This window comes from Copadichromis virginalis, linkage group LG13 (genome assembly GCF_057382275.1).
Source record: "Copadichromis virginalis isolate Kocher_CV1m ecotype Utaka linkage group LG13, C_Virginalis_male_GT1.1, whole genome shotgun sequence".
In the NCBI taxonomy this organism is placed as follows: Eukaryota; Metazoa; Chordata; class Actinopteri; order Cichliformes; family Cichlidae; genus Copadichromis; species Copadichromis virginalis.
This window is the reverse complement of record NC_140630.1, coordinates 25,840,344-25,855,998: the sequence shown is the minus strand read 5'-3', so window position 1 is coordinate 25,855,998 and position 15,655 is coordinate 25,840,344. Positions and strand designations below refer to the sequence as shown.

Here is a 15,655-nt window from a genome sequence, read left to right as displayed (position 1 = left end):
AACAGTAATCAGGCAGTGAAATTAAATGAAAAATTACAGTTGAGCTTGCCGAGTCGTTCCCGTTATTCAAGTCAAAAGTGACATATCAGAGCCAATCAAACGTGCCCTTTCTTGATATGATGGTTTAGCATGTAGAACAGGTTGTTCACCAATTAGGAGGTTGGTAGATTGATTCCCCAGCTATTGCAGGAACTTGGGTATATAAAAACGTGCTGGTCTGATTGGGTGAATGAGGCGTGTGAGTTTGGGAGCTCACAGTAGAAAAGCACTATATGAGAACCAGTCTATTTAACATTTACACTGCAGCATAGATTCAGTTTAATACCACCCATAGAAAAAGTCTACACTGTTGGAAAGATAGTTTTAAAGGTATAACGTTTGCTTTAGAAAATTTTCATGCAGAACGCATGACACTGCTGCTAAACAGCAGTATATACAGACAAGAAAAAGAAGTCACTGAAAAGAAAAAATGACAGATGGTTAAAAAATCTTAAAATAAAACTTGCAATGATTTTGTTAGGTTTTTCTTTTTAGGTTGATGTTGTTGCGACACATTTCACATTAGAACATGACAGATGTGCCCAGGATTAAGTTGGCTAACTAAGGCCAAAACTGCTTTAGTTAGTTCATAATAATTTCGCTTCATGCAGCACTTTTCAGAAATAGATGTTGGAAATATTTGGGGGGAAATTTTTGTGGTTGGCTGAAGTAATAAACTGTTACCTTTAAGAATGACATGTTTTTTAAAAAACACAATCGTAACATGTTATTATGGATTAACAATTCCACAATATATAGCTCTTATATTTACAGATAACGCTGAAAGCTATTGTTCCAAACCTGGTCTCGACTACAGTTTGACAATGAAATATATCAAATTACTGTACATCAACTGTTATTTGAGTGGTGAAAATGTTACTTTTCTCCTGGACAAAAATTAAATATTGAGTGGCTTGGAGGGCACATTCCTGGAAAACATGCCAAAAGGCTGCATTGGAAATGCATACTGTGGGTAACATTTCACTCCACCACACCACCAGTATCATTTATCATTCCAAACTGAGTAAGAGACAGCATACCGTGCGGGCAGGAAAGCAATGACGAAGTCAGATACTTAGAAAGAAAAAAGACGAGTGAAAATTAAGCGTGTTCACGATGTTTAGCATTCGAGAAAAAGCGGAAGCAATGTTGCAATGATGACCTGTGTGTTAAGCGTTTGCACGGGCCATAATAGCACTAACATATCACGTGCTGGGTAAGCGCAGACAATATAGCACAGCGCAGCGTCATGATGGATGGTGTGTTTGCAGACACTGCTGAACTGTGGACCCCATTATTTCCTGGGGGAGGAAAGGGGGAGCAAAGCACCACCGGGGAGAGATAAGGGATGATTGACTAAACCAAAACAGAGGTCCCTCTTGGATGGCAGTCTGCTGGCATTATTGGTAAGCCATTGTGGGAGTCAATGCACCACCTCAATGACAGCAGCGAGCTGTCACAAGATGTAAAAAGATCAAGTGTATCCCCTTCCTAAACTGAGGTAGGCGAAGACTCTTCATGTGGAGAGGAAAAACTTCCAGTCATTAAGAATATCTCCCGGACATGTTAGGACTCATCTCCTGCCGAGATCGGATGGTTCAAACCTCAGCAGGAAGGAATACTTCACATCTGCAGCTGGTAGATAGGATTTATAAAACCAAGACGCGCATGCACAGCCAGAGACACAGTCACTGTCGTGCACAAAGCACATCCACCAACTCAAACTCACAGTGACAGATGCAAAAGCAGTTGCCAGAGATTCAAAAAGAACACATACACAGCTTTCTGATTTGGCTAAATGAGGACTAAACGTGGGAGTAAAAACAGACCAATGGGCTGCCCCGCTAGGAGTAACAATAACAAACATCTAGAGCATGCATGCTGCCGAGAGACGGTCCCAGATACCAGCTGATATGCTAAAAACAACTAAATAAACACTCGGAGCAACTTCTCCTGTCATTTTCTCCTGACAGTACCCTAATTACCCTTTCTGTTTTTTAAAAAAAAATCACTACTCATATTTATTTACTTCTTCTTTTATGTCTTCTGTTCTGTTCCAACATCCTTTGTCCACAGAAAACACAAAGGACGGGCAAAAGATTCCTGGGCATGTTCCAGTCCTGTTAAAGCCCTCCAGTGTGTTGAGGTATTTAATATGTCAAAAAAATTAAGGGTTCACAATCGTTCTAAATGCTTTTGACTATGCTTCCTGATGAGCAAGTAAAAGATTCACGGAGAGATAGACCCTTTCAAGGCTAACACTAAATACTTGAAAACATAGCAACTTTCTTGAACTCAGTGTTTTGCTTTTTTTTTCTATATATTTAAATATATATTTATATATTAAATATATATTTAAATATATTTAAATGTGACAAAAAATGTGACAATTGAGTTTTTGATCGAATGTTTGGCTGATTACTTTAGAGCACGTGTGAGCTCTTTGCACCATGTTGAAAACGTGTGTTAAAACTGTGAGATCTTAAGATTTTTTTCTGCAAGAATGGGACAAAACCTCAAGTTTAATATTATTCAGCAGGTTTAAAAAATTTCACACATAACTGTTAAAAACATTACATCTTTAAAATGTTACACATATTAGATTCCTGCTTGTTCAAAAATAGATGTTGCTGTCCACCAAAACAGAGCGGTTTGGTGGACAGCAACATAGGTCAAATCAAAGTAGTGCAAAGATCATTTTAAGTATATTTATAATATACAGTATATATACAGTATAATATAACATCTATGTGGTAGGAGGAGCAGGTGTTAGTGTTAGGAAATGCTACCACAGTGTAGTTGGAGCCTTAAAATGAGAGAAAATGTATTGCTGGATGATGCAGAAGCTCAGAGCCAAAGATGGGGGAGTCTGTACCTCAGTCAGTGGTTCACACCAGTAGTGTCAGCCAGGTATGAGGTTTTTCTCTCCAAGCAGGTAATAGTCTGGCCAATTATTTGATCAGCAGCAGAAAAAAAGCAGTCCTCATCTGCAGCCAGGTGCAACAAATGGGGAATTAGATATGATTTCCAAATGCCTCTCAAGGAAGAGAAAAGCCTCAAAGGAGCATTCATGTTTCTTTAGTCATTTTCTGAACATTAAAATCAGTCATGTCTGGTTCCCGAGAGATTTTCATTGCTGCAGAAATATGGTTCAAAACACTATAGTGCTACACTGAAAATGTTATTTTCAAGGTAGCACAACTGACCTTGAAGTCTGTCTTATCTTTCCAACAAATCTTAACAAAAGAAAGTCATTTGCACACTTGACTAAACATCAATACAACTTCAATACAACAAAATCTTTAAAAGGATAACTTTAGAATTTGTACTGATGTAACATAAGTAAGACAACTGAAGTGTCAATAAAAAAATAGTCAAATTTACACCCTTTTTCAGGGCATTCATGCATGCCTAAATCCTGTTTCAGTGACTCTAAAAATAACTGATATTTTTGCATCTCTGTGTGTGGAGTGAAGCTGTGGAACAGACTAAGTAAAGAGATGAAGCAATGTCCGAGCATGGCACAGTTTAAACAGCGGTTTAAGGATATGGTTTTTGCAGGGTACAGGGAGGAGGGAGAGATTTGATGGGGTGTTCTTGTCCAATATTTTCATGTGTGTGCAGGTGCACGGGTATGTTGGTATGGGTATATATATCTGTAGGTTGTGTATCCTTTGAGGTGTTACTGGGGTTATTGAAAATGTGTATATGTGTGTATGTGTATATATATATATGTATGGATAGATAGAAAGAGATATATATATATATATATATATATATATATATATATATATATATATATATATATATATATTAGGGGTGCAACGATACACAAAATTCACGGTTCGGTTCGATACTTTGGTGTCACGGTTCGATATTTTTTCGATACAAAAAAAATGTTCATGCCTTTTTAATTTGTCATTTATTAAAATTATAAATATATATTTTAACTCAAAAGTACAGTTTTTAAATTTAACCCTAACCCTTGTGCGTGTTTTTTATTTTGACAGCGAATGCGCACCTGCGGACCACTTATGTGCAGCCCTGGTTATTTAGCTCGTCATATTGCAGCCACAGAAATTCTTTTGTCCATGAAACCATAAAGCTGCACTTTCTTTTTGCCTTATAGTCTGATTTGTCATAACTTCTCCGTTTTGTGGTAAGCTTTTCTTTGGCTGTCACTTCTTCACCCTGACCTGTCTTATTTGGCTCAGCAGAACTAAAATATATATCGTGCTGCTTTTACACACACACTCACATAAGCTCAGCGATTCTCTGCGCGATCAACCTCTCACATGTTTAAGCTGAGGGAGATTTCACTTGTCATGTTTGCATAGTAAGCTAACGATTAATAAGACGATGTCAGAGGAATTGGTGCACAAATTATCATCACTCACAGATCAGTGCTGTCGCTCTCTATACACAGTTCGCGCGATTGCAAAGTGAAAGCAAAAAAACAAGCGCAAATTCAAACGCGACTTCAATATGTCACATATTGACAGTGGCTCACCGATGCCAATGACATAATTACCCAGCTACATTTCTGAAAGAATGCAAAAGCATTGACATATATTTTTCCTTCCTACAATAGCCCGACGGGCAGGGAAGAGAAAGATTTTGGTAGCCCGACTGAAAAAAATCGCTAGCTCCAGGACGTCGGGCTAGCGATATTGCAAGCCCTGTATCTGATTGAGGAATCACTCATCTTTGGAAAAGAGAGTTTATTACAGAGAAATGTCTCTTTCCAAAATAAAAGCTATACTATCCGCTTCTTCTGGGCTATATTCTCAGCAGCATAAGGAGAATCACGTGCTAACAGCTGTCTAAATGACTCGGCTAAAGTTAGTAGCATGCTTGTTGTTTTTGTCTTTGCACTAGGATGATGTCAGCGTAAATGTGCAGTCATATTCGTTGTGTTCCCACTAGTGCTTTCAGGTTGAACTCGTTGAAATGACCTTAACGCCACAACACGGCAAATCTCCGTTAACGAGCTACCGCCGATCGTGCATGGGGCTAGACGGCCAACACGTTAACGAGCTAACTGCGCTAACACACTAGTTCCCACCCATGTAATTGAGCATTGCATGGCACATCCAACATACTGTTTTACTTTAGTCCATGACTCGCTTACCTTCAGGGTCATACGTCACATGAAAACCAAAATAATTCCAAACGCCAGATCTGAATGTTGCAAGGAGAGCTTAACTTCTGTCTCGCTAGCTTGCCCTGCACTCTTCCTTCTGACGATGCTGTCTGTGTTGAGCGCTCAGTGGATCTGCGCTCGACACAGACAGCATCGTCAGAAGGAAAGTTGATAAAATAAATTACAAATGTTGTATTGTTCGATACATATGCGTACCGAACCGAAAGCACTGTATCGAACGGTTCAATATCGATACGAATATCGTTGCACCCCTAATATATATATAATTCATATAAAAAATACACGTAACATATAATGTAATTGCGAGGAGGTATTTCTGCAGTCTACTGATTAGTGGATAGTGGAAAGGGGGTGGGATTAAATAAGCGTATGCTTCTTCCTGCTCCTTTTTGAACATGAAAGTTATTTGTAGTTGTGGTTGTTCGTTTGCCTTTTGTTTTGCTTTGTTCATTTGTCTCTTTTGATTCTATGTTGTTGTACTTTTTCAACATGTTCAAAATAAAGATTCAATCAATCAATCAAACTATATATAATATATAATAATAATAATTATTATTATTATAGGAATAACACATTTTAGTATTATTTTCTGACAATGTGCTCTAATCTTATATTTTGCCATCTTGTCTATGGAAGTGAACACAGAGTGAAAACAAGTTTAAATGTCTGATGTTCCTGATGCTTTGATGCCACAGTGCACACACACAGAGGCCTCGCATTCTTCGACAGCTAGGTTTGTCATGAATAAACGAGACTTACTTTGCGTCAGCAGAAAGAAAATGAAGATGTAATGTCACGACACAAATAAATGATGCACAATAATTCAAAATACATACTTGAAACATTAGTTCTGATAACATAGGGTTATTGCTGTGTCTGCTCATTTAATCTCTATATACTGTTGAAAAACGTTAGTGCTAAAGTAGGTTAGACTGCTAAGAGATTATTGGCTATTTTACCTTTCTGATCCAATTTATTTGCTAGCATATTTTTACATGCCAGACAGGGAGCTGATGTACTTTTTTCATTGGTTGTTTGCAATAAATAAAGGGAAGGACACTGTATTAAAGGGAAGAAAGAAACTTTGAAGTTTCTTTTTCTTCCATCATTGTATATATTTCCTTTTCTTAAAGAAAAGGAAAATTGAAGTTAAATCCAGGTGAGACCAAGTCGCACGTGCGCAATTACGCACTGCTGGCACGGTCTCTGCGCACAGAAAATCTGCGTTGCGCACAAAAAAAATCTAACCTGAATTGAAATTAAAATTAATACTTCAACAATCCTGTTTTGCAGTGTTAGTCAGTGAGTGACTGGCTGCTCCCATTTGGGATTAGAACGATGCCAATTTATCCCATAGTTTAGCCAATAAAGCATATACGCAGCCAATCAACGTCATTGACAGGCTATGACAGCGTCCTTATGTGCCGACACCGGTGTTTTAGTTAGCAAAGCGGCGTGGCTGATGTGGAGTGAAGCCACGTTAATGACAACGTGTACAACCATTGGAGATGTGAGCAGGACAGACGGAACAATTGATGGAAAAAGTGTGGACTTTATACCAGTTTTTAAATTGTGTTGATAGGCCACGTAAAACCAGAGTTATGATAAACAAAAATATGCAATGTTTGGTTTTCTTCCTGAATACTATCGTTGTTTATATTTACTGCGGGAAGAAACGGTAAAAACGGCGTTTTATAAGAAAAAAGGCTCGAAAGCTCTCTCCGCCTATGAGCAAAAACAAACCCCACCCCCCTCTTCCTTTCCTATTCGTCCAAAAAAGTACCATGTCGATCAATCAAAAAATGATATGGCAATGTGGCATCTAGTTGTTAAGAAACGGGGTGAATTTTTAGGACTGACGGCGGTGCTTTGAGATATGAGAGATTTGCGCAATTTAGCGCAAATCTTGTGCAGTTAGTGTGTAGTGTAGTCAATAGTTTTATTGTGTGTGTCAGAACAATGAGGCGACTACTGAATGTTACAGGTGTTACAGGAGTGATACATCTCCTGTTGTCAGGCCTGCAGGTATACGGCTGTTGTTCTCCTTTATCTCATAGTGGACAGAAATTAGAAATAATTGGTGTGGCATCAGCTGATTGTTCTGTAAATAGTTTGAAATGTTTATTTAAAAATGCCTTGGCTGCATTAAAAAAAAAATAGCTGCAAAAAACTTTGTTGTTTGCCAAACTGAGTTACTTTTTTGAAGAAGTAACTATATAATTAATTGCCCAACATTGGTCATTATATACTGTATTTTGGAGACAGAGAGTTACAGATTCTCTCCCAGACCACAGACTCATATTACAAGTCAGAGCCTTATAAAAAAAAAAAGAAAAAAAAGAAAGAAAGTTGAACTCCAATTTTGAAAACACAAGTTATTTTTACTTCCAATAGTGTTAACATACTACACAGGTCAATGACTAGATTTTTTTAAATTTTCATTGTAAGTGGGCTAAAGCAGTTAATTAAAAGTAGTCTAACATAAATGTAAATGCTGTAATTTGATTATTTTAATAAACCATGTAACTTGGATGGATTAGATGCCGGCGTGACCACAGTGCACGCGTCTGATGTCGCTCACAGTGGCCCAAGGGACCGCTCAGGGAGTTTGTGTGTTCGCTCAGACACGTGAAAAATTAGAGGGAACATTGGTCGGAAGGCTACCTCATATGTTAATGGCCAACAGCAAATTCAATTAGAATATTATCATACGTTGATTTGAATCAAATTATGCCTTTATTGAGTTGGAATGTTTTTTCAGTGTTACATTTATCTTTTTATTGACAGCACAAGGGCACAGAGGAAGAGAATGAGAGCAGGATGGTGACAGCAAAAGAGAGAGAGAGCAAAAAGAAAGAAGTAAGAGTCAAAATCAACCGCATAGTTATAAATCCAAAGTATCTTCTGTTTTGACCACATTCACTATATTTATATCATTACACTGGGACTTTTTAGGACAACCTGACAATAAAGATTTGCAAAATTGAACAAGTCCAGGTTTATGATAGATTGTTTTTTTTAAAAATATCTGAATAATGTTGCGTTGATGACTTGGTTGAGTGCCTGTATGTGGTTAAGAAACTGGTATAATGTTGTGCATGTTTCTCCTTTGATATTGCATCTCCTCTACTACAAATAGTTAACTGGCTGTAGAAAATTCTTGTCAACATGATATTTGTCTTAGGTTTGACAATAAGGGTGCACCCTAAAACGGGTGTGTTATTGAAATCTGGGATTATTTTTCTGAATGATTCAGAGACACTATAATAGGTAATACAACTATTTAGGTTGCAGAAAGTTGACAACATGTGCCAACAGCATATTCCCTTTAACCCTTTATATTAACTTCAAGCACACTATGATTGGGGGCTGAGCTCCCCTAAATCTAAATGCTTGATTCCACAATCGCCCCTGCCATGACCTGTTTAATACCAAATTTGTCTATGCCGGTTCAAACACTTGCTTTTAGATGTCAGATAAAGACAACTCTATCAAAAAGTATTGATCCAGTAAAAATAAAAACCATTCACATTAGGACACCATCAACCCACAACAACCCACAAAAATTATAAATACCGCTTTTTCAATGCATGCGGGCAAGCTGACAGAGCCGATCGACCGAATTAGAAGGCTGAGAAAGAGACAGTGTCCAGAAAACAGAGAGTTGACGAGCCACAGTTAATGCAGAGCATGCTTGACAGTGGGGAATTGGCTGGGGAGAGTACACAGACATTATCAACACATTTAGGGGAACACTTTAATAAGTTCTTCCTTGGGGCTACCTCTTGCTCTTTAATTATTATTGAATTGGGTACGCCACAGAGCTAATTAAAAGTGCAAGGTATTTACTGTGGCAGTCGAGGAATGTGAGGGTGCAGAGGAGAGCAAGAGAGAAACGGGAGAGGGAAGACGTTCTGACAGAAGGTTGTTATTTTAATTGTTTTAATAGTGTCCTGGTAATGGGAGATGCAGCTATGGCTCTACATCCTTCATGCAGACTAAAGGAGAGAGGGAGGGGGGGAAAGTGACTTGAAGAGCCATGCTTCAGGTCTCGTTTAGCTTCTTCTAAAATCAGACAGAAAACATGAGAAAGAAGAAAATACACTGTAAGATAGGAAGATCTAGTTTGGCTAATAAAAAACCTGGCATATATATCATATATGCCAGTCATGTATGTCCATTATGTGATCTATAGGAAATAAAGACTTTTTTCTCTGTTCAGGTTGATGATGAATATGATCAACTTGCAATAACTCAAAGGGTTGCTTCAGAAACACATCTCCTACATTCATGCAAACAGCACACAGAAGCTTATCTCCTGTTGTTTTCTTGGACCTCTGAGGATTCTCACTTCCTTGGTAAAAAAAAAAAAAAAAGAAAAGAAAAGAAATTATTTTGAATGATTATAAAAAAACCTTATCCCACATAAATGATCATGGGTTGGCATGAGGTTAAAGCACGAGCCAAATTGTTGAACAGAACGAGGCAGCAAAGCCTTTTGCTTAATTGGCATAAACTACAAGACATACACCAACCTTCCCAGCAGAGTGTGGAAGTTTTTGCGACAAATGTTGTGTTTCCACAAGTTAATTACATAGTAGAGAGCTTAATCTGCCGAATCAGGGCAAAGTGGATTAGGAGATGAGAGCATTTAATCAAAGTGTTCTCTCTGTCTAATTACACATCCCATTTCCTGACACAACACACACTGTTATCTGCCATTGCATTTAAACACCAGCTCTTCTGTTTAGCTGCCCTCCCCTCCAAGACTGAATGATCGCACTGCCTGGATGTGACAAAATAAATAAATGAATAAAAGTCACTGAATGTGAACACATGTAGACTCGAACTAAACAGAGATGCGCACACAAACACACGGACATGCAGAGACTGAACATAAATGCGGAGAGGATTTGGTTCCAAACAAAACATTAAAATATATGTTATAACATGTATCACTGTATAACTGCAGTGTACAGCAGACCACTAATGCAACATAATCACAAGCATCGTTCATGCCAGGATGGGCAAAAGATTTCTCCTGGGTCCTCCTCACTCGTGTTTTAAACTGAAATTGTTCTTATTTTGGGCATGAAAAACAATGGAACCTCTGTTGGACTCAAAATAATCAGTATAAGGAGAAATCTGAAGAAGAAAGCGTAGGAAAGAAACAAGCTTTCTGGTTTCTGTTTGCTTGCAGACTGATTTCTGCTGACCAGTCATGCGTTTGTGTTTGGTGCAAAAAGAACTGTAGTTGCTGAAATATAATCTCAAAACTACTGTCTATCACCTGACCACAATTTTGCTTCCTAAAAGCAAAATTTTATTTATTCAAAATGGTCAGAGCACGTAGCAGGAAGATTTGGCTCACCGACTATATTGGAAGCGCCCACAAGTTAGCCGTTGTCCCCGGAGTCATTTGACCAGCCAGTATGTTGACAGTATACAGTATATGTCACTTGTGTGAGTTCACACCAAGTCACAGCGTAATCCCACTGTGTTACATATGCATCTTCAGCACACATCTGCGCAGCATCCTTCAAACAACTTGTGCCAGTTCCCAAATCAAATCCCTTGCTGCTGAGAGGAGGAGAGAAGTGAGTGAAATATCCATGTTTGGATGTGTTCCCTCATCTGCCTGATAAATATTGTATTGAATGTGTTTTTGCATGGTGTACGAAGGCATGAGGATACTGACTTAGAGGCCATGTGCTGAAGTTACCGATCTGCTAAAAAGACAAGGCCAAATAAAAGGTGTTTTAAGTGTCTCCACGAGTATCCATGTACAGCAATTTTCCCAGGCTGTTTTTCTTGTACCTGTTATACTAATTCTTGGTGTCATCTCAGACAGCCCGCTCACACGAACCACTGTTACACCACCACAATGACTTAATCCAGCAACCTCCATGGTAACCGAATGTAACCAATCACTGTGGCTGTGGAAACCTGATCATTGCGCTCAAGTTGAGCAGTTTGGCTTCCAGTCAGCCAGACAGGTGCTCATTTACGTTCATCAAATTTGTGTGAAAATAATGGTCTAATGAAGTACAGAGGAACATATTAAGTTTTGAATATGATTAAATCGCCTCCACTGTGCCCTGAAAGGCCAATTTAACACTTCTTTATTCTTTGCACAATCTTTGCACCGAACCTTGAGATGAGAAAATATGCGGGTTCTTTTTCATTATGGCCTTTTATTCAAATGAAAAGCAAGCGTAACGTCAATCCAGTGCAGCTGTAATTGCTTCTGTACACCTACACTTGTAGGTGTTTAGGTTGAAAAAGAATCTTAAGCTATTATTCACTAGGTCACATCCTTTCCTCACATAACACACCAACATTTGACTCATAGGCTCGTGTGGTTGTGTGAGTACATTTGTGTGTTTACGTGTTTATGAATTGGAAGGCCTCCTAGAGGAGGACATCTGCTGAGCTAATAAACGATAATCTTGACAAATTGTCACTGTCTGATCATTCAAGCCGGCTTCACAATCACATTACTGAGTAAGCCATTACAGACCGGGCCAAGGACATGACTGACAGCTCTCTAAACCAATGGAGGGCGTTGCTGTACCAACGTCCAGCTGCTTGAGAGGAGGACAATAATTCATGGCCTAAGAGCAATTGGAATGTGGAATGGAGTAGTTAGGGAAATTAGTAATGCCACCCACTAACATATCCATGCCCTTCACTGGTTAGAACAGCAGCTGAGTTTATGAAGAGATGGCCTTCCGCCAGAACCGACTTTGTCCTTTTGGATAAATATGGCACACCAGGCAACTATTGAGGGCAACGGTGTTTGAGGTCATGATTATGCAGATTTACAGTAGGTCCTATTGTGGGATACAGTAGTCTGTCCTGGCTATAGTACAAAACATTTAACTGAGATGATGACACTGGAGATGACATTGACAGCTTGATGGTGCATTTTAAAAACGCAAGACAATGCCCGTGACATGCAACCACTCGCAGAAAACAGCTCTCAGGGTGTAGACATAAGTGAACAATTTAAGACTCAGACTAGGAGTGTTGACAGACTGGTAGAGTGTAAAGGTCATGTGATAAAAAACAAACTCCTAGAAAATCAATCCACTATAAAGGATTTTAATTCCAAGCCACTGACACCCTCAGAGATGATGAAAAGCCTGACATCTTCAAATTGCCCTGTCAATCACCACAACCAACAGAAATGACATGGAAAAAAAAGAGAAAATAAATACAGGGTATAATAGAGCCAAAACTAGTGGGACACGTAATGAACAAGCTTATAATCACACAAAGGTACCCGATGTGGACGAGTTCTTTCAGACATCAACATCAAGAGGAGCTGTTGTGCAAGCTTAATATTATATAGCATAAAGAATCATTCAGACAACCAGACTCATACATATACACGCATCATGATAACGGACATCCATTTCCATCACTGTCAGCGTTTTTTATGACATTCCTCTTGACTTGCTTTTTCTTCCGCGATTTGTATTCAAGGAAGAGAGGACGGAACATATCTGTGCAGCGAGTACAGCGACGAAGCCAAAACAAAGACTAACTTACTTTAGACCTTGTAGACGCATCACACATAACAGTGTATCCCAGCCTTTTGGAGCCACAGCACATATTTTACATTAGAAAAATCACACTGCCAAACAAAAATGTCACAAAAAGTACATTTTCAAAATACGAAGTATAAAAATGTACTGATGTGTGCTGAATCTACTCACCAATAGGTGTGTCTTCATAGATGAGAAGGTAGGTCGAGAAGAAGTAGTTCAGGAAACGTGGTGGCTGGTTGGAGCCTTTGGGGAGAACAGAACAATTCAAGATACATTTCACTTTTTTTTTTAGAAAACTTGTCCTAAAAACAACAAAAAGAATATTTTAGAAATCTATTAAAAACTTGAACTTTTAATCCCAGGTTAACTTCTTCTCTCAGAAGTCAGAAGTTTACCACTAAAAGCATTTTTAATGTTCACGAATTTAAGTAATAACTGCAATTTGGCATTTTTATCAAAAAATAATAATGTGCTTTGATGAATTTGAGAATTCATGAATAGCAAGTGTTGCTCATGGTCTCTGATTGGTCTTCCTGTAATATTTTTGCACATAGCTGCTTTTGTTAAAATAAAAAAAGGGGCAACAGCATGTTTTGATTTCTCTCCCTCTCAAATATTTATACAGCAAACATCATAATATGAATGTCTATAAATCAAACTGCACTACAGCTGTGTGTTCAGTTCATGATGTTAGTCTTGCAGGCAGCATTAAACTTTGATTTGACTGCAAAATCAAACTTTGGACATTTTCTATTTTCCCACCATTTATCTTGGATTTTGTAATCAAAGCTTTCTTTAATAACCTCAAGGAAGCTTTTGTGCAAGTTGGGTGTTTGGGTTTTTCCTGCTGTTCTGTCCGTGTTCGCTTCCCAAATCTCTCCCTCAATTTTCTCAACTGCTTATCCTTCTCAGTGCCACTGGGTACCTGGAGCCTATCCTAGCTGTTAATGGATGTGGGCCGGGATACATCCTGGAGAGATCGCCAGTCTATCACAGGGCTAGTCTTTCCTCATCCTTGATTTTGTTATCGTCACTCATCCAATTTTCTTCTCGCCTGCCTTTTATGATCCAATCAGCTTCTCTTCCCTGGTCTTTGATGGTGAATCGTTCATATTGTGTCCTACATGTCTACCACCTGTCCCACAATCGCTACCAGAGTCTAGACTCCTGGTGTCCTATCCTAAATGCCCAAATAACAATTTTTTATTATTATTTTAATATTATAAAAACTTTACATGAATATTTTTTTAATTTTAATGGTGCACATCTAGTGCAACGTGTAGGTACTGTGGTATAAAATGCGTCAATAGCTGCACTTTTTAAAAATGAGCTACTTTTTAATTCCTTTAAGATAAAGGAATTAAAAAGTAGTGGAGCAGTGGAGCTTTATCTTTGATAAAGCTCCACTGCAGCTTTATCTTTGATGTCTTCTCTTTGTATTAATTTTTAATGACAACTGCTTAAATTTAACAAACAGAAAAACCATCTGCAAAGACAAAAGTAGGAAGATCTACGTATGGGAGGGATTGCCCATTACAACACAACAGGTTAAAAGGGCCTGTTAAAGGGTTAATAGCGTCCCGTGTTTGGCGAGTGTTCTGTAATGTCAGAAGGCAGAGCAATACAAGCTGTTTTTTAGGGGGAAAGATCAGCGAACAAAGCTGATGGTCTTTGATCAGCTGAACAAGCCGGCAGACCACAGAGACAGTGAAGCAAAAGAAAGGGGAGGCCAACTTGTTTGAAGTGAGAGTGCTTGATAGAGTGAATAGGTGCTTTGAAAGTACGAGCTTTTTGTTCAGTCATGTGCCCGTCTGTGCAGAAGAAGATGCTCATCTCTGGCTTGCCTCTAGCGCTCAAGTGCCAAGAACATGGAGCGTGCTTGACAGGGTTTGAAGATAGTTAGGGTGAGGGTTAATAAGCTCCTGTCCGTACCTGTGGTTTACACCAGGCTTGGTTAAAGTAATGCGGATTGATTACAGCTACAAAATAATCACAATGATGATCATAAATCCAATTTGCTGGATCAGGGAGGTAATGCTCAAGAGAAGCACAAGGTCAGTGTGCTAATGGGGTAGTTAGAAGAGGCAAGAGAAAGAGAGGGATTTAAAAGGTGAGGAGAAGAAAGAGGGAGCAACACGGAAAGAAAATGTGCGAAGTGAGAGACTGGAGGACTCCAGAGAAAGAAGATCTTGATAAACTCATTGTGCTTGATGGAAAGAGGTTGTGACAATCGCTTAATAACTTTCCATGCTGTTTCAGCGCTGCGTGTGATTGGAGGTGTCTCCTGCCTGTCACTGAGAGACAGTTACCATGACGTTCCACAACAGCTGAGCTCTCCCTTGCTTTATCTGCCCCCCCCAAAAGCCTTCATACTCAGCAAGGAAGCAAACCAGACATTTTTTTCTTGGTGGTGCTTATGGCTTAACACTAATAATGTGAGACATTATGCAAGAGACAGTGGGGGAGAGTAGAGAAGGAAAGCGTGAGCGAAGGAATGATAATGAGAAAAAAATGGGAAATAGGATTGAAAGGTGCACAGGCCAGGAAAAAAGTGTGGGAAAGCATCATTTAGCGCAGGAAACAGAGAAGGAAGCAGGACAACTACTCCTGCTATCAACCTAATTAACATAAACTAGCATCTTCCTGTTTTGCCTAGTAACTGATAAAGATACTAGAAAACCCATAGTTATTCGTGATACCTTATTTGACTAACAAAGGTAGATCTGCAGTTAAATGTTGACACCACATAAATTTTTTAAAGCCTTTTATTCTGGGAAGTTTGACTGATTTAAAACCTTTTCAGTTATTCAGTTTCAAATTCACACTGTTCTACATATTCACAAAAATAGCTGCCAACTAAAACCACAATTTGCTACTTTTTATCCACGGTCATAAATCA

At 38.8% G+C, this 15,655-nt stretch overlaps 1 protein-coding gene across 1 annotated transcript in view; it reads right to left on the bottom strand.

Annotated features, from left to right (window-relative positions):
• LOC146695788 (cadherin-23-like) overlaps positions 1–14,589 on the bottom strand; it is a 34,255-nt gene extending 19,666 nt beyond the window's left edge. Inside the window, exons 1-2 of the mRNA XM_085478557.1 lie at positions 14,541–14,589; positions 12,925–12,999 (exon numbers count right to left, since the gene is read on the bottom strand). Of these exons, the coding sequence (XP_085334683.1) occupies positions 12,925–12,999; positions 14,541–14,589 (124 nt within the window). The remainder of the gene's footprint in view (positions 1–12,924; positions 13,000–14,540) is intronic.
• Between the last annotated feature and the right edge of the window lie 1,066 nt (positions 14,590–15,655).